Consider the following 16282-nt stretch of genomic DNA (forward strand, 5'->3'; position numbering starts at 1 on the left):
TTTCACAGATCCTTCATCCTTTATTATAAGAGGGAACTTAGTAGCATAATCATGCAAATCATTAAACATTTACTCATTTACTGCAGCCCATAGCTTATACTGCTGTTTACTGATGACACCATGTGGAGGTGGGAGGCACTGCTCTGTCACAGTTGCTCAAGTCATTACAGATTACACGATAAAAGTATCACAGTGCTTACGGTCAGACTTTAAGTGTCCTATTAAGCAAAAACATATTCATCCAGTATAATATAAATATTCAGAGTCAGAAAAGTAAAAATATTAAATATCAGTATCTAAAGAATGGCAGTGTAAACAAACAAAAACTCTTTGATTGCAGAAAATCATTCCTATTTGTTTTCTCCCAGCAAATGAATCCTATAATTATGTCTTTAACTCTGAGAATATCTGGTAAAGATTTAGCATTTAGATAGAAGAGCTGCTGTTTGCTTACAGCTTAAAAACTTCCAGCATTCAAACATAAACTGGCTGATTTTGTCCATGACGGCTCTTCCGGGGTAGGCTCCATGGTTACAGGTTGGATACCTGTCCTGGGATGGCCTTGGCATCCAGGTAGGCGATGAGCTCCTTCACCCAGGGGGCTGAAGGTTTGACACACAGCTGTCGGCCTGCCGCCGTGTTCAGCCTGAAGGTCACAGACAGAGGAGAGAGTCAGAGGACTGAGGAGCAGATGTGGTGATGGTGGCGATGTGCGTTTCTGAGATTGAGTACTTACAGGATGGCGGCCTGGGAGCAGCGCTGGCTGGTCTTGCTGTAGCTGACCACTTTTGCTTTAGGCACTTCCTTTTCATTGAAGCGAAAGCAGCATTTCTTTGGGCCGGGCCCGCGCATGCCTGCAAACACACAGGAGCAAATGAAGAACTCAGCGAACGACACAGCACGACATCATTTTTTTTCCTATTTCATTTCCTCTCAGCTGCTGTGAGGCTGCGTCTGATACTCCATTTCTCCTCTGCTGAGCTGATTTATGAAATGAGGTGTTTAACGTTTTATTTAAAGCTGCATTCACTGATTTTTAATCTCTGCATCTTTGTTGTTTTCATTAGAAAACATTAGATAAAGTGGGTCCACTCATTTGAGAGACACAGCTGTCTGCTTTGTGTCCTTTTAGCTCCATTCTGGTCTCTGCTAAACTGAAATGAAGCTAAATGCTTCACTGTGTTCACAGCTTCACCACCAAGTTTCACTGATGAGGAGTTCTTCATCTTCTAAACCAAACCAATGAATTTAAAGTATATATGTACCGAACCTGATATCCATCGTACAGTATAACAGTCAGATGATTAGAGTGAGTCTTACCCTCAGTCAGAGCGATGACAGCCAGCATGAGAACAACCACAGACAGAGTGAGACGAGCAGCGGCCATCCTGAAGTTTGTGTTTGTTGCAGCGGTGATTAAAGTCTCAGCTGAGCTCTCCTGGTTTGTTCCCTCTGCTGTGTGAACTGCTGCCGAGCCGCTCCACATTTATACTGTTGGAAGAAGAACTTTGGAAGATCCCATTCTGCATCTTGGGACTATCCATGACGTTTCAGTGACCTTTACAATAGAGTTTCACAGTTTTGAGGAACCATTTTTTTCAGATTAGTTTCCCCCTTTATTACGTCTCTTTCACATGTGACCAAAACTGTGCCGCTCTGGCCTCTCGTCTCCTGTGTGGTTATTATTCTGACACTGCAAGCCTTTCATCAGAATCAGAATCAGAATCTTTATTGTCATTGTACACAGAAGTTGCACAACGAAATTTAAAATGCATTCCTTTTAGGTGCCTCAGACAATAAATAATAAAATAATAAAAATATGAGTGATAAAAATGATTACTAAAATACAGTGCACAATAGTAAATTAAGATGAATCTAGCCCCAATACACACATTGCTGGTGAAGTGAAACTGTTCAGTGTGTTTATGTGTCCATGCAGGACACATGAGTATCATAAGGAGGTCATTGTGCAGTTTGATAATTAGGTGGACACTATTTATCACAGATACATGTACTAGTGTCAATTGGTTTAATAGTCCTGATGTCCAGTTAAAAAAGTGCCAAAATACTCAAAATGCTTGCACAGGGTTGACGCCTAAGTGGTTATGTCCGACTTTTATATACAGTCTATGGATAAACTGCTCATAACTTGCCATGTGGATTCATTTGAACCCAAAAATATTTATCTGGGCTGTAGAAAAGTACCATGGACACTATTTATCACCTTCATAATACAATGTAACCAATGAGACTTGTCATTTGTCATGATCTCTTCCTTGTCTTATTTTGGCTGCTCCCTTTTGGGGACATTAGACATTAGACACCAGCGACCATAGTCAAATGTCTTCCAGGGGCCAGAGCAGGCGACATTCATGGAAATTTGAAACTGCTGGCTAAGGCTAATCGTAGATTTGGTAAGATCGTTATTCACGTCGGCAGTAATGACACCCGGTTACGCCAATCGGAGGTCACTAAAATTAATATTGACTCGGTGTGTAACTTTGCAAAAACGATGTCGGACTCTGTAGTTTTCTCTGGGCCCCTCCCCAATCAGACCAGGAGCGACATGTTTAGCCGCATGTTCTCCTTGAATCGCTGGCTGTCTGAGTGGTGTCCAAAAAACGACGTGGGCTTCATAGATAACTGGCAAAGTTTCTGGGGAAAACCTGGTCTTGTTAGGAGAGACGGCATCCATCCCACTTTGGATGGAGCAGCTCTCATTTCTAGAAATCTGGCCAAATTTATTAACCCTCCTAAAAACTGACTACCCAGGGTTGAGACCAGGAAGCAGAGTTGCAGTCTTACACGCCTCTCTGCAGCTTCTCTCCTCCTGCCACCCCCCCAAAACCCCATCCCCACAGAGTCGGTGCCGCTCCCAGACCACCAAAAACCAAAGCTAAAATCAGCAAAAAGCTATTTAAGCATAGAAATTCAAAAACAATAAATAATACAGCTTCATCAACTGCACCAAAAAATAAAACAATTAAATGTGGATTGTTAAACATTAGGTCTCTCTCTTCCAAGTCCCTATTAGTAAATGATTTAATAATTGATCAACGTATTGATTTATTCTGCCTTACAGAAACCTGGTTACAGCAGGATGAATATGTTAGTTTAAATGAATCAACACCCCCGAGTCACAGTAACTGTCAGAATGCTCGAAGCACAGGTCGAGGAGGAGGATTAGCTGCAATCTTCAATTCCAGCTTATTAATTAATCAAAGACCCAGACAAAGTTTTCATTCTTTTGAAAGCCTGACTCTTAGTCTTGTCCATCCTAATTGGGAAAATCAAAAACCTGTTTTATTTATTATCTATCGTCCACCTGGTCCTTACTCAGAGTTTCTGTCTGATTTCTCAGACTTTTTATCTGATTTAGTGCTCAGTTCAGATAAAATAATTATAGTGGGTGATTTTAACATCCATGTAGATGCTGAGAATGACAGCCTCAACACTGCATTTAATCTATTGTTAGATTCAATTGGCTTCTCTCAAAATGTAAAGGAGCCCACCCACCACTTTAATCATACTCTGGATCTTGTCCTAACATATGGCATAGAAACTGAAGACTTAACAGTATTCCCTGAAAGCCCCCTCCTGTCTGATCATTTCTTAGTAACATTTACATTTACTTTAATGGATTACACAGCAGTGGGGAATAAGTTTTATTACAGTAGAAGTCTTTCTGAAAGTGCTGTAACTAAGTTTAAGGATCTAATTCCTTCATTGTTATGCTCTTCAGTGCCAACACAGTGCAGAGCAGCTACCTAAACTCTGCTCCCAGTGAGGTCGATTATCTCGTCAATAGTTTTACATCCTCACTGCGTATAACTTTGGATACTGTGGCTCCTCTGAAAAGGAAAGCTTCAAATCAGAAGTGCCTGACTCCGTGGTATAATTCACAAACGCACAGCTTAAAGCAGATAACCCGAAAGCTGGAGAGGGAATGGCGTCTCACTAAATTAGAAGATGCTCATTTAGCCTGGAAAAAGAGTTTGTTGCTCTATAAAAAAGCCCTCCGTAAAGCTAGGACATCTTACTACTCATCATTAATTGAAGAAAATAAGAACAACCCCAGGTTTGTTTTCAGCACTGTAGCCAGGCTGACAAAGAGTCAGAGCTCTGTAGAGCCGAGTATTCCTTTCACGTTAACTAGTAGTGACTTCATGGATTTCATGGAAAAGCTTGTTGTTTTAACAGGGAGCCAATGAAGAGAAGCCAATATGGGAGAAATATGCTCTCTCTTTCTAGTCCCTGTCAGTACTCTAGCTGCAGCATTTTGGATCAGCTGAAGGCTTTTCAGGGAGCTTTTAGGACAGCCTGATAATAATGAATTACAATAATCCAGCCTAGAAGTAATAAATGCGTGAATTAGCTTTTCAGCATCACTCTGAGAAAGGATGTTTCTAATTTTAGAAATATTGCGCAAATGCAAAAAAGCGGTCCTACATATTTGTTTAATATGTGCATTGAAGGACATATCCTGGTCAAAAATGACTCCAAGATTTCTCACAGTGTTACTGGAGGCCAAAGTAATGCCATCCAGAGTAAGTATCTGGTTAGACACCATGTTTGTGAGATTTGTGGGGCCGAGAACAAGAATTTCAGTTTGATCTGAATTTAGAAGCAGGAAATTAGAGGTCATCCAGGCCTTAATGTCTTTAAGACATTCCTGCAGTTTAACTAATTGATGTGTGTCATCTGGCTTCATTGATAGGTAAAGCTGAGTATCATCTGCATAACAATGAAAATTGATGCAGTGCTTTCTAATAATACTGCCTAAGGGAAGCATGTATAATGTAAATAAAATTGGTCCTAGCACAGAACCCTGTGGAACTCCATAATTAACCTTAGTGTGTGAAGAAGACTCCCCATTTACATGAACAAATTGGAGTCTATGAGATAAATATGATTCAAACCACTGCAGTGCAGTACCTTTAATACCTATAGCAAGCTCTAATCTCTGTAATAAAATGTTATGGTCAACAGTATCAAAAGCTGCACTGAGGTCCAACAGGACAAGAACAGAGATGAGTCCACTGTCAGAGGCTCTAAGAAGATCATTTCAGGCCCCTCTTCTGTGGAACCAGCTCCCAGCTTGGATTCAGGAGACAGACACCCTCTCTATTTTTAAGATTAGGCTTAAAACTTTCCTTTATGATCAAGCTTATAGTTAGGGCTGGATCAGGTGACCCTGAACCCTCTCTTAGTTATGCTGCTATAGGCCTAGTCTCCTGGGGGGTTCCCATAATGCACTGTTTCTTCTCATTCACCTTATTTACTTTGTTTATACTCCACTCTGCATTTAATCATTAATTGATATTAATCTCTGGCTCTCTTCCACAGCATGTCTTTCTCTCCCCTCAGCCCAACCGGTCGCAGCAGATGACCCCCCCTCCCTGAGCCTGGTTCTGCTGGAGGTTTCTTCCTGTTAAAAGGGAGTTTTTCCTTCCCACTGTCGCCAAGTGCTGCTCATAGGGGGTCGTTTTGACTGTTGGGTTTTCTCTGTATTATTGTAGGGTCTTTACCCACAATACAAAGCGCCTTGAGGCGACAGTTTGTTGTGATTTGGCGCTATATAAATAAAATTGAATTGAATTGAATTGAATTTTGGGGTCACCACAGTGGACCATCTGCCTCCATATCACTCTATCCTTAGTATCCTCTGTCACACCAGCTCTCTGTATCTCTTTCTCTCCACCCATGAATCTTCTCTGGGGTCTTCCTCTTTCCTCCTGCCTGGCAGCTGTTCAACATCCTTTGTCCAGTATATCGACCCTCTCTCCTCTTCACACATCCAAACCATCTCAGCCTTGCCTCTCCAACCTTGTCTCCAAACCGCTCAGCCGGAGCTGTCCCTCTGATGTACTAATTCCTGGTCGCTCCCAGTGTACATCTCAACATCTTCACCTCTGCCAGCTCTGCCTCCTGTCTTTTTGTGTGCCTTCTGACCTTCTCTGTGGTTCTCCATGATCACCCTCAAAGCAAACTTCACATCTGTAACGTTTTGGCCACATAGCATTTGCATACACTGCTCCAAATGACTGGAACTTGTTACAGAGAACACTGAAACTGACTACCCTCATCTCAGTATTCACCTTTACCTTGTGGCTAGATTCATTTTATGATTGTTATTGTTGTACACTGTCTCGTAATTTTACTGTTACTATTTTCTTTTATCGTTTTTAATTCTTTTATTCCTTTCCCTTCAAAAGGCTTCCCCTTTTGCCAGGCTACAGTTGCAAATAAGAATTTGTTCTTAATCTGTTCGCCTGGTTAAATAACGGTTTAAATTAAAAAATAAAATAATGTTCTTTGTTGGGATGAAGCCACACTGTTGCTCACTGATCATCACCCTTATTCATAAGCTAACTTAAAATAAATAAATAAATAAATAATTTAAGGATAAAAATTCACAAAGAAAAACAATATAGCATCTTCAACTGCACCAACAAATAAAACAGTTAAATGTGGATTATTAAACATTAGGTCTCTCTCTTCCAAGTCCCTGTTGGTAAATAATTTAATAATTGATCAACATATTGATTTATTGTGCCTTACAGAAACCTGGTTACAGCAGGATGAATATGTTAGTTTAAATGAATCAACACCCCCGAGTCACAGTAACTGTCAGAATGCTCGAAGCACAGGTCGAGGAGGAGGAGTAGCAGCAATCTTCAATTCCAGCTTATTAATTAATCAAAGACCCAGACAAAGTTTTAATTCTTTTTGAGCCTGACTATGTGCACCCTAATTGTAAAACTAAAAAAAAAAAAAAAACTTTTAGGCATCTATCGTCCTCTTACTCAGAGTTTCTGATTTCTCAGACTTTTTATCTGATTTAGTGCTCAGTTCAGATAAAATAATTATAGTGGGTGATTTTAACATCCATGTAGATGCTGAAACACTTTAATCTTTTAGCCTCAGTTGTTTTCTCTCAAAATGTATGTGAACCCACCTACCAATTTAATCACTACTTTCTAAAGTTTAATTTTACAATAATGGCTTATACGGAACTGAACAATAAATGTTGTGACAGTAGATGTTTCTCTGAAAGTGCTGTAACTGAGTTTAAGGAAGTGCTTCCCCCACTGTTATCTTCTTCATTGTATAACAGGCCCTTACTGCTAACATATTATCTTTGGTCCTGAAAAAAAACCCCACACCAAAGAACAGGGAGGTGATGAGATGGACAACCGGTAGTTTTTTTTTCTCTCTTACTTCAGCCAAGTCTGAAAATGAGAGCTGATACCACACTAAGCCATCTCACTAAGGAGGAGGCACCTCCTTGTGGTGTAACTCAGGATTGGCCTACATTTAGGCTCTTCAACAAATATGAGAAAATGAAGGCCCTTATTTAGCAAAATTACACATGAAAAACTTACAAACTATAAAAAATTAGATCATATGCTCTGACCACACATTACGGTGTGTCACAAATGCCACGTGCCAACACAGTGCAGAGCAGTTACCTAAACTCTACTCCCACACAGGTCGATTATCTGGTTAATAGTATTACACTGCGTACGACCCCGGAGACTGTGGCTCCTCTGAAAAAGAAGGCAACAAATCAGAGATGCTTGATTCCCTGGAATAACTCACAAACATGTACTGGAAAGTAAATCATGTGTAAGCTGGAGAGGAAATGGCATCGCACTCATTTAGAAGAGCTAGCGTAAAGCTAGGACATCTTACTATTTGTAATCTAGGAAAACAGGAATGACCCAAGGTTTCTTTTCAGACTGTACTTGTCTCAACAGCGCTCTGATTCTTTGTCAGCATTCATTCAATACAATTTTATTTATATGGCACAACAAAGAGTTGCCTCAAGGTGCTTTATATTGTACAGACCCTACAATAATTAGAGATGGTTTTATGAATGTCTTCACAAATAAAATTTGTGACTATTATCTGGTCACTCTCAATCTGCCATTAAAAGCCTTCAGCTGATCCAAAATGCTGCAGCTAGAGTACTGACAGGGACTAGAAAGAGAGAGCAGATTTCTCCCATGTTGGCTTCTCTTCATTGGCTCCCTGTTAAATCTAGAATAGAATTTAAAATCCTTCTCCTCACATACAAGGTCTTGAATAATCAGGCCCATCTGATCTCAAAGACCTCATAGTCCCGTATCACCCCAACAGAGCACTTCACTCTCAGACTGCTGGCTTACTTGTGGTTCCTCGGATACTTAAGAGTAGAATGGGAGGCAGAGCCTTCAGCTTTCAGGCCCCTCTTCTGTGGAACCAGCTTCCAGCTTGGATTCAGGAGACAGACACCCTCTTTATTTTTAAGATTAGGCTTAAAACTTTCCTTTATGATCAAGCTTATAGTTAGGGCTGGATCAGGTGACCCTGAACCCTCCCTTAGTTATGCTGCTATAGGTCTAGGCTGCTGGGGGGGTTCCCATGATGCACTGTTTCTTTTCATTCACCTCTTTTTACTCTGTTTATACTCCACTCTGCATTTAATCATTAGTTATTATTAATCTCTGGCTCTCTTCCACAGCATGTCTTTTGTCCTGTGTCTCTCCCCTCAGCCCCCCCTCAGCAGATGACCCCACCTCCCTGAGCCTGGTTCTGCTGGAGGTTTCTTCCTGTTTAAAGGGAGTTTTTCCTTCCCACTGTCACCAAGTGCTGCTCATAGGGGGTTTTCTGATTTTTGGGGTTTCTTTTTATTCTATATATATTTAAAAGTGAGGTGCTGTTTTTTTATGTGCTGTTTCACACACACTTGATTTGAGCACAAAGGCTTTTGTGCGAAGACCTCTAAATAATTTTCAGGAATATTTTGACATGATGACGGATTTATTTATTTATTGACTGTCACAGACATATTCTTAAAACAGGCTTATGTGAGGCTTCTGTTAGACACGAGAGAAAAGAAACAAGCACAGAGGTTGTTCAGCCCTTTGACTCCATTTTACATGAACCAAAATCTCAACAGTTACAAAAGCACAATGGAACATTTTTTAACAGTTATGATACTGAAGAAAAGCTGCACAAATCATTTTGCTATGACCAACAACCTAAAAGCATTTTGTGGACCTACATGAGAGCTGCAACAACAGTTACCACCAATCCATCAAAATGACCAGTGAACAGATGATGTCTGAGAGCACTCCTCTGGTGTCCTCCTTTGTCAGCTGTTGCTCTACTTTCTATTCAAGTGACACAAGCTGTTGCAGCATGCAAGAAAACACAATGACAAAGACAAACATTTGCAGATCCTTTAACTTTAATTTAAGAGTGAACTTAGTAGCATAAGCATGGAAACTTTTACATGAAAACCAAGCTAATTGTCCTCCGTGCAGAAACAGTGCTGCAGCCCATAGCTTATACTGCTGTTTACTGATGACACCATGTGGAGGTGGGAGGCACTGCTCTGTCACTGTTGCTCAAGTCATTACAGATTACACTTTAAAAGTATCACAGTGCTTACGGTCAGACTTTAAGTGTCCTATTAAGCAAAAACATATTCATCCAGTATAATATAAATATTCAGAGTCAGAAAAGTAAAAATATTAAATATCAGTATCTAAAGAATGGCAGTGTAAACAAACAAAAACTCTTTGATTGCAGAAAATCATTCCTATTTGTTTTCTCCCAGCAAATGAATCCTATAATTATGTCTTTAACTCTGAGAATATCTGGTAAAGATTTAGCATTTAGATAGAAGAGCTGCTGTTTGCTTACAGCTTAAAAACTTCCAGCATTCAAACATAAACTGGCTGATTTTGTCCATGACGGCTCTTCCGGGGTAGGCTCCATGGTTACAGGTTGGATACCTGTCCTGGGACGGCCTTGGCATCCAGGTAGGCGATGAGCTCCTTCACCCAGGGGGCTGAAGGTTTGACACACAGCTGTCGGCCTGCCGCCGTGTTCAGCCTGAAGGTCACAGACAGAGGAGAGAGTCAGAGGACTGAGGAGCAGATGTGGTGATGGTGGCGATGTGCGTTTCTGAGATTGAGTACTTACAGGATGGCGGCCTGGGAGCAGCGCTGGCTGGTCTTGCTGTAGCTGACCACTTTTGCTTTAGGCACTTCCTTTTCATTGAAGCGAAAGCAGCATTTCTTTGGGCCGGGCCCGCGCATGCCTGCAAACACACAGGAGCAAATGAAGAACTCAGCGAACGACACAGCACGACATCATTTTTTTTCCTATTTCATTTCCTCTCAGCTGCTGTGAGGCTGCGTCTGATACTCCATTTCTCCTCTGCTGAGCTGATTTATGAAGTGAGGTGTTTAACGTTTTATTTAAAGCTGCATTCACTGATTTTTAATCTCTGCATCTTTGTTGTTTTCATTAGAAAACATTAGATAAAGTGGGTCCACTCATTTGAGAGACACAGCTGTCTGCTTTGTGTCCTTTTAGCTCCATTCTGGTCTCTGCTAAACTGAAATGAAGCTAAATGCTTCACTGTGTTCACAGCTTCACCACCAAGTTTCACTGATGAGGAGTTCTTCATCTTCTAAACCAAACCAATGAATTTAAAGTATATATGTACCGAACCTGATATCCATCGTACAGTATAACAGTCAGATGATTAGAGTGAGTCTTACCCTCAGTCAGAGCGATGACAGCCAGCATGAGAACAACCACAGACAGAGTGAGACGAGCAGCGGCCATCCTGAAGTTTGTGTTTGTTGCAGCGGTGATTAAAGTCTCAGCTGAGCTCTCCTGGTTTGTTCCCTCTGCTGTGTGAACTGCTGCCGAGCCGCTCCACATTTATACTGTTGGAAGAGCAGCCCGGGGAGACCCCATCCTGCATCTTGGGACTATCCATGACGTGGCAGTGACTTTTACCATTTTGTTACTTAGGGTATTTTTTCATGTGTGGGCTTTTCTCTGACTTCTTGGGTGTTTTCAGTTCTCTAAATAAACAGTTTCACTCATAAACTGAAATGAGGAAGTTTTGTATTTAACTAAATGTAGTTTCCGTCTCACTTGAATGAGCATGTGAGACTGCATCTCCCACATCTACTGCAACATAATGAGCCCTTCATTCTGACACTTTTAGGGTTGGTGAGTGTTCACAGACAACAGAAGGAGGCTAATGAGTATCTGAGTATCAATACAGAAGGAATCCCCAACTAACCAAAAAATTCCAGCCAGTAATCATGTAAACAAACAGGGGGACGGATTCAGTGATCAGAGCCATGAAGGAATGACGTGACTGAGAGGAATGTTGCTGTAAAACCAGTTTGGAGATCAGGAATCTCTGTAGGTTTGTTTTGCTCAACAATAATAATCATACAACTGCTGGGATGAAAATGTTGTTATGGGTTTGGAGTAAATCAAAGGTTCCCACAGAGCCGTGAGTGCCGCAGTGCTGGGCGTCTCAGCGTTAGTTCCCTTTCTTGTGAGAACCTGTGGAATCACAAGGAGTCTTCACTCAGTCATGAGCCTTGAAAGTCCAAGAGCAGAAGGGAAAGAGAAGGCCGGGGTTAGAGTTATGTGTCCATGTGGTGTCAGGATGATTGGAAATTTCCAGCTGGGGAATTAATACAAACGTATCTGCCTGCTCTCTCCTTTCACATGAACTTGGAAAGTTTAAGCAGATTTTTGTGTTGAGTTGTTGACGCCATTCAAACTCCATGAGTGTGTTCCCTAACCACTCTGATAAATCAGATCGATCTGATTGTCTTTGTAACATTTGTGTTTTTAAGGCAGATGAACACAAGACGACTCTCAGAAATCAGATCACATGAAAAAAGCTGCATTTGGTGTCCTAAGATTCATCTGAAGGTCATAAAGTGTCACATTTGTGAGTGACAAATTAGTAAAAAATAGGTGTTTATTCCAAAACAGCCTTACATTTTATTCATAATTACAGTCATTGCTGTCATATACAGAGTGGCAAACATTACACAATTTTAAGCTGTGTCTCATCCAGCCTACAGTGTGTTCTGAGGGCCGACTTTATAATTTAATTCAGTTCAATTTTATTTATATAGCGCCAAATCACAACAGTCGCCTCAAGGTGCTTTGTATTGTGGGTAAAGACCCTACAATAATACAGAGAAAACCCAACAGTCTAAACGACCCCCTATGAGCAGCACTTGGTGACAGTGGGAAGGAAAAACTCCCTTTTAACAGGAAGAAACCTCCAGCAGAACCAGGCTCAGGGAGGGGGGCTCATCTGCTGAGGGGGGAGAGGACAGAGATTAATAATAACTAATGATTAAATGCAGAGTGGAGGATAAACAGAGTAAAAAGAGGTGAATGAAAAGAAACAGTGCATCATGGGAACCCCTCAGCAGCCTAGGCCTATAGCAGCATAACTAAGGGAGGGTTCAGGGTCACCTGATCCAGCCCTAACTATAAGCTTGATCATAAAGGAAAGTTTTAAGCCTAATCTTAAAAATAGAGAGGGTGTCTGTCTCCTGAATCCAAGCTGGGAGCTGGTTCCACAGAAGAGGGGCCTGAAAGCTGAAGGCTCTGCCTCCCATTCTACTCTTAAGTATCCTAGGAACCACAAGTAAGCCAGCAGTCTGAGAGCGAAGTGCTCTGTTGGGGTGATATGGGACTATGAGGTCTTTGAGATAAGATGGTTGAACGTAAGATTATTCAAGACCTTGTAGGTGAGGAGAAGGATTTTAAATTCTATTGTAGATTTAACAGGGAGCCAATGAAGAGAAGCCAATATGGGAGAAATCTGCTCTCTCTTTCTAGTCCCTGTCAGTACTCTAGCTGCAGCATTTTGGATCAGCTGAAGGCTTTTCAGGGAGCTTTTAGGACAGCCTGATAATAATGAATTACAATAATCCAGCCTAGAAGTAATAAATGCATGAATGAGCTTTTCAGCATCACTCTGAGAAAGGATGTTTCTAATTTTAGAAATATTGCACAAATGCAAAAAAGCGGTCCTACATATTTGTTTAATATGTGCATTGAAGGACATATCCTGGTCAAAAATGACTCCAAGATTTCTCACAGTGTTACTGGAGACCAAAGTAATGCCATCCAGAGTAAGTATCTGGTTAGACACCATGTTTCTAGTTTAGAAGCAGGACAACAATGAAAATGAAAATGAATGAATGTGTCACTGAGTGGGGAAAAGTGATAAGAGACATGAGTGGGTTGGTGGTGTACCGGGGGCTTCTGTTTAGGATTACGCTCCCCCCTCACATATAGACATGGATGTGGGTCATGTTTAGATTCAAGTCAGCAAGTTCAACATAGCACAGCAGTATACATGTGAATGCTGTGTGATGTGTGTTTGATGCTGTTCTCCCAGCAGTGGCCTACTTGCTGTTTTTGAGAAATGTCAACTAGACAACAAATCACAAATGTTTCTGGCAACTATGATAAATCCAATCACGATGAGGAATACAGATATTACACACATCAGCAAGAAAGTGCTGCATAACAACACCAACAGCGATTCCGGGAATCAGCGCACAATAATGAAACAAAGCTGAAACAGTGTTGTCAGTTGGTTACTTTGTTGGACCTGCAGTTTCTTTTTCTCCCTCTGCGACTCTCTTTGTGTGTGTGTGAACGATCTTGCGTGTTTGTGTGTCTGCAGAGGTCCGGCTTCTTCCTGGTTTCCATACGTTTTCCTGCTGTGCTCGCTGACAATCACTCACCTGCTGCAATAAAACTGCTTCTTCATTCCATCGCCAAATTCATTTCTCCAGCTATGCTCCTCTGGTTTAAGCTTTAATTTTCCTCCTCTCCTCAGATCTCCGCTCGTACTGTATATCATCCCTTTGGAGTAACCTGTTAGATTCAGATCACCTTATCTGTCTGCTCTGTAGCTAAGAACAGACTCCCCTCATTCCCACACATCTGAGTCCAGCTGCAACAAAGTGAATATAAGAAAACTTTTTCCTCGAGTTTGAGCGTTTCTCTTGTGTTCTGGTGAACATCCATAACATCAGTTAATACAAGAAGGTTAAAGGGGTTGAAGATGGACGCAGCTTCCAGGGCTGAAAAGTGCCTTAAACTTGCATTTTTTTTCTTCAAATGGCCAGTAGGGGGCGACTCCTCTAGTTTCAGAAAGAAGTCCGGTTGTAAAGAAGCACCTTCCTGATAACTTCAGTGCTCCTTCGCTCTTGGACAACACTTTAGGCTCCTCTGTCAGAAATCTTGTGAGGAACATCTGGTCATGGCTGGTTTATGGATTACGGCCCCAACAGGGCTCAGTGGAGCATTCAGAAGCTCAGAAATAGATAACCAGTGCCATCAGTATGTTTAGGTTGTAATGGTCTTGAAAGAGCTGTTTGCATGAACCCACCATGAGATGATTGTTGTGTGACGTGTTGATGAGAAACCTCTTTATAGGCCCTCGTTAGGACTGAACCAGCTGATATCAGTCAGGACTGAGAGTGGACAGGATAGCTTTCCACTAGTGTCTCCGCTTTCATGGCTTTTTGCAGCTCTTTCTCTTCACGTGTTCAACACTTATTCCACGTGTCATTCCACTTTATCACACATAACTTCATTTGTTGAATTATTGTGATTTCTTTGTCCTACACCTATTCTCCCTGCTGTACTGCATGATGCTCCTTCTGTAAGTTGTGGTTCCCACCTGTGTGAAAAGGATCATAAATCCAGGTATGTTTCAGGTGGGCTTACCTTGTGATCAACAGTTGTTACTGTGTGGACCTGTAGGGTCAGATGGTTTCCCAGTCTTGATGTCCGGTTAAAAAAATGAAGACAACTGCCAAACTGCTCAAAATGCTCACACGTGCCACTGCTGGCTGATTCCTGTCCACCTTTTATATATAGTCTGTGTGATTCATGTGAAGCCAAAAATATTATCTGGGCTGAATTTTTAACGTGTAGAAACGTAGCAGGGACAATATTCATCTCATTCATACTACTGTGTAACCAGTGAGATTTGTTATGCATGTCTGGATGCAGGCTTACTATAATGACTCATATCTGTATTTTTTAAAACAATTTAGTCATAGCAGAGCCTCTGACAGGTCCGAATCAGTCAAATGTGAAGACACCTGCAGCAGGAAGTCATAAAATCATTCAAACTGGACACTTTGTTTCATTTAGGAAGATTACATAATTCACACACAGACTGATATATTTCAAATGTTTGTTTCTTTTCATTTTGATGATTATAACTGACAACTGATGAAAACCCCAAATTCAGTATCTCAGAAAATTAGAATATTACTTCAGACCAATACAAAAAAAGGATTTATAGAAATGTTGGCCAACTGAAAAGTATGAACATGAAAAGTATGAACATGAAAAGTATGAACATGAAAAGTATGAGCATGTACAGCACTCAGTACTTAGTTGGGGCTCCTTTGGCCTGGATTACTGCAGTAATGCAGCGTGGCATGGAGTCCATCAGTCTGTGGCACTGCTCAGGTGTTATGAGAGCCCAGGTTGCTCTGATAGTGGCCTTCAGCTCTTCTGAATTGTTGGGTCTGGCGTATCACATCTTCCTCTTCACAATAGCCCATAGATTTTCTATGGGTTTAAAGGTCAGGCGAGTTTGCTGGCCAATGAAGAACAGGGATACCATGGTCCTTAAAGCAGGTACTTTGGCACTGTGTGCAGGTGCCAAGTCCTGTTGGAAAATGAAATCTGCATCTCCATAAAGTTGGTCAGCAGCAGGAAGCATGAACTTCCTGGTAGATGGCCACGTTGACCTTTGACCTCAGAAAACACAGCGGACCAACAGCAGCAGATGACACGGCACCCCAAACCATCACTGACTGTGGAAACTTTACACTGGACCTCAGCCAGCGTGGACTCTGTGCCTCTCCTCTCTTCCTCCAGACTCTGGGACCTTGATTTCCAAAGGAAATGCAACATTGACTTTGATCAGAGAACATAAGTGTGGAGCACTCAGCAGCAGTCCAGTCCTTTTTGTCTTTAGCCCAGGCGAGACGCTTCTGACGCCGTCTCTGGTTCAAGAGCGGCTCGACACGAGGACTGAGACAGCTGAAACCCATGTCTGCATACGTCTGTGCTGGTGGTTCTTGAAGCTCTGACTCCAGCTGCAGTCCACTCTTTGTGAATCTCCCCCACATTTTTGAATGGGTTTGTTCCACAATCCTCTCCAGGGTGCAGTTATCCCTGTTGTTGGACACTTTTTTCTACCACATCTTTTCCTTCCCTTCGCCTCTCTATTAATGTGCTTGGACACAGAGCTCTGTGAACAGCAGCCTCTTTACCAATGACCTTTGTGTCACCCTCCTTGTGCAAAGTGTCAAAGGTCGTCCTTTGGACAACTGTCACTCAGCAGTCTTCCCCATGATTGTGTAGCCTACAGAACTAGACTGAGAGACCATTTAAAGGCCTTTCAGGT

The 16282-nt window shown here is 41.7% G+C and overlaps 2 protein-coding genes across 2 annotated transcripts; both read right to left on the reverse strand.

The window, feature by feature from the left end:
- LOC115781651 (C-C motif chemokine 4-like) lies at positions 1–10751 on the reverse strand. The gene is made up of 4 exons (XM_030731428.1): positions 10726–10751; positions 1321–1486; positions 737–854; positions 1–646 (listed from the first exon to the last, which is right to left on the reverse strand). The coding sequence occupies exons 2-4, from the start codon at positions 1484–1486 to the stop codon at positions 532–534; spliced, it is 399 nt and encodes a 132-aa protein (XP_030587288.1). The 5' UTR covers positions 10726–10751; the 3' UTR covers positions 1–531.
- LOC115781650 (C-C motif chemokine 4-like) lies at positions 8787–10787 on the reverse strand. The gene is made up of 3 exons (XM_030731427.1): positions 10560–10787; positions 9976–10093; positions 8787–9885 (listed from the first exon to the last, which is right to left on the reverse strand). Exons 1-3 carry the CDS (start codon positions 10723–10725, stop codon positions 9771–9773), a joined length of 399 nt encoding a protein of 132 aa, XP_030587287.1. The 5' UTR covers positions 10726–10787; the 3' UTR covers positions 8787–9770.
- Between the last annotated feature and the right edge of the window lie 5495 nt (positions 10788–16282).

The sequence above is a fragment of the Archocentrus centrarchus genome, chromosome 6, assembly GCF_007364275.1.
Source record: "Archocentrus centrarchus isolate MPI-CPG fArcCen1 chromosome 6, fArcCen1, whole genome shotgun sequence".
Classification (NCBI taxonomy): Eukaryota; Metazoa; Chordata; class Actinopteri; order Cichliformes; family Cichlidae; genus Archocentrus; species Archocentrus centrarchus.

Bases quoted from the DNA above. Each gene is read 5' to 3' on its own strand.
- LOC115781650 (XM_030731427.1), bottom strand. From the start codon at position 10,725: ATGTGGAGCGGCTCGGCAGCAGTTCACACAGCAGAGGGAACAAACCAG. The intron at 10,094-10,559 runs GTAAGACTCACT...GTGTGTTTGCAG, and splicing joins TGTCATCGCTCTGACTGAGG to GCATGCGCGGGCCCGGCCCA. The intron at 9,886-9,975 runs GTAAGTACTCAA...TGTGACCTTCAG, and splicing joins TGCTCCCAGGCCGCCATCCT to GCTGAACACGGCGGCAGGCC.
- LOC115781651 (XM_030731428.1), bottom strand. From the start codon at position 1,486: ATGTGGAGCGGCTCGGCAGCAGTTCACACAGCAGAGGGAACAAACCAG. The intron at 855-1,320 runs GTAAGACTCACT...GTGTGTTTGCAG, and splicing joins TGTCATCGCTCTGACTGAGG to GCATGCGCGGGCCCGGCCCA. The intron at 647-736 runs GTAAGTACTCAA...TGTGACCTTCAG, and splicing joins TGCTCCCAGGCCGCCATCCT to GCTGAACACGGCGGCAGGCC.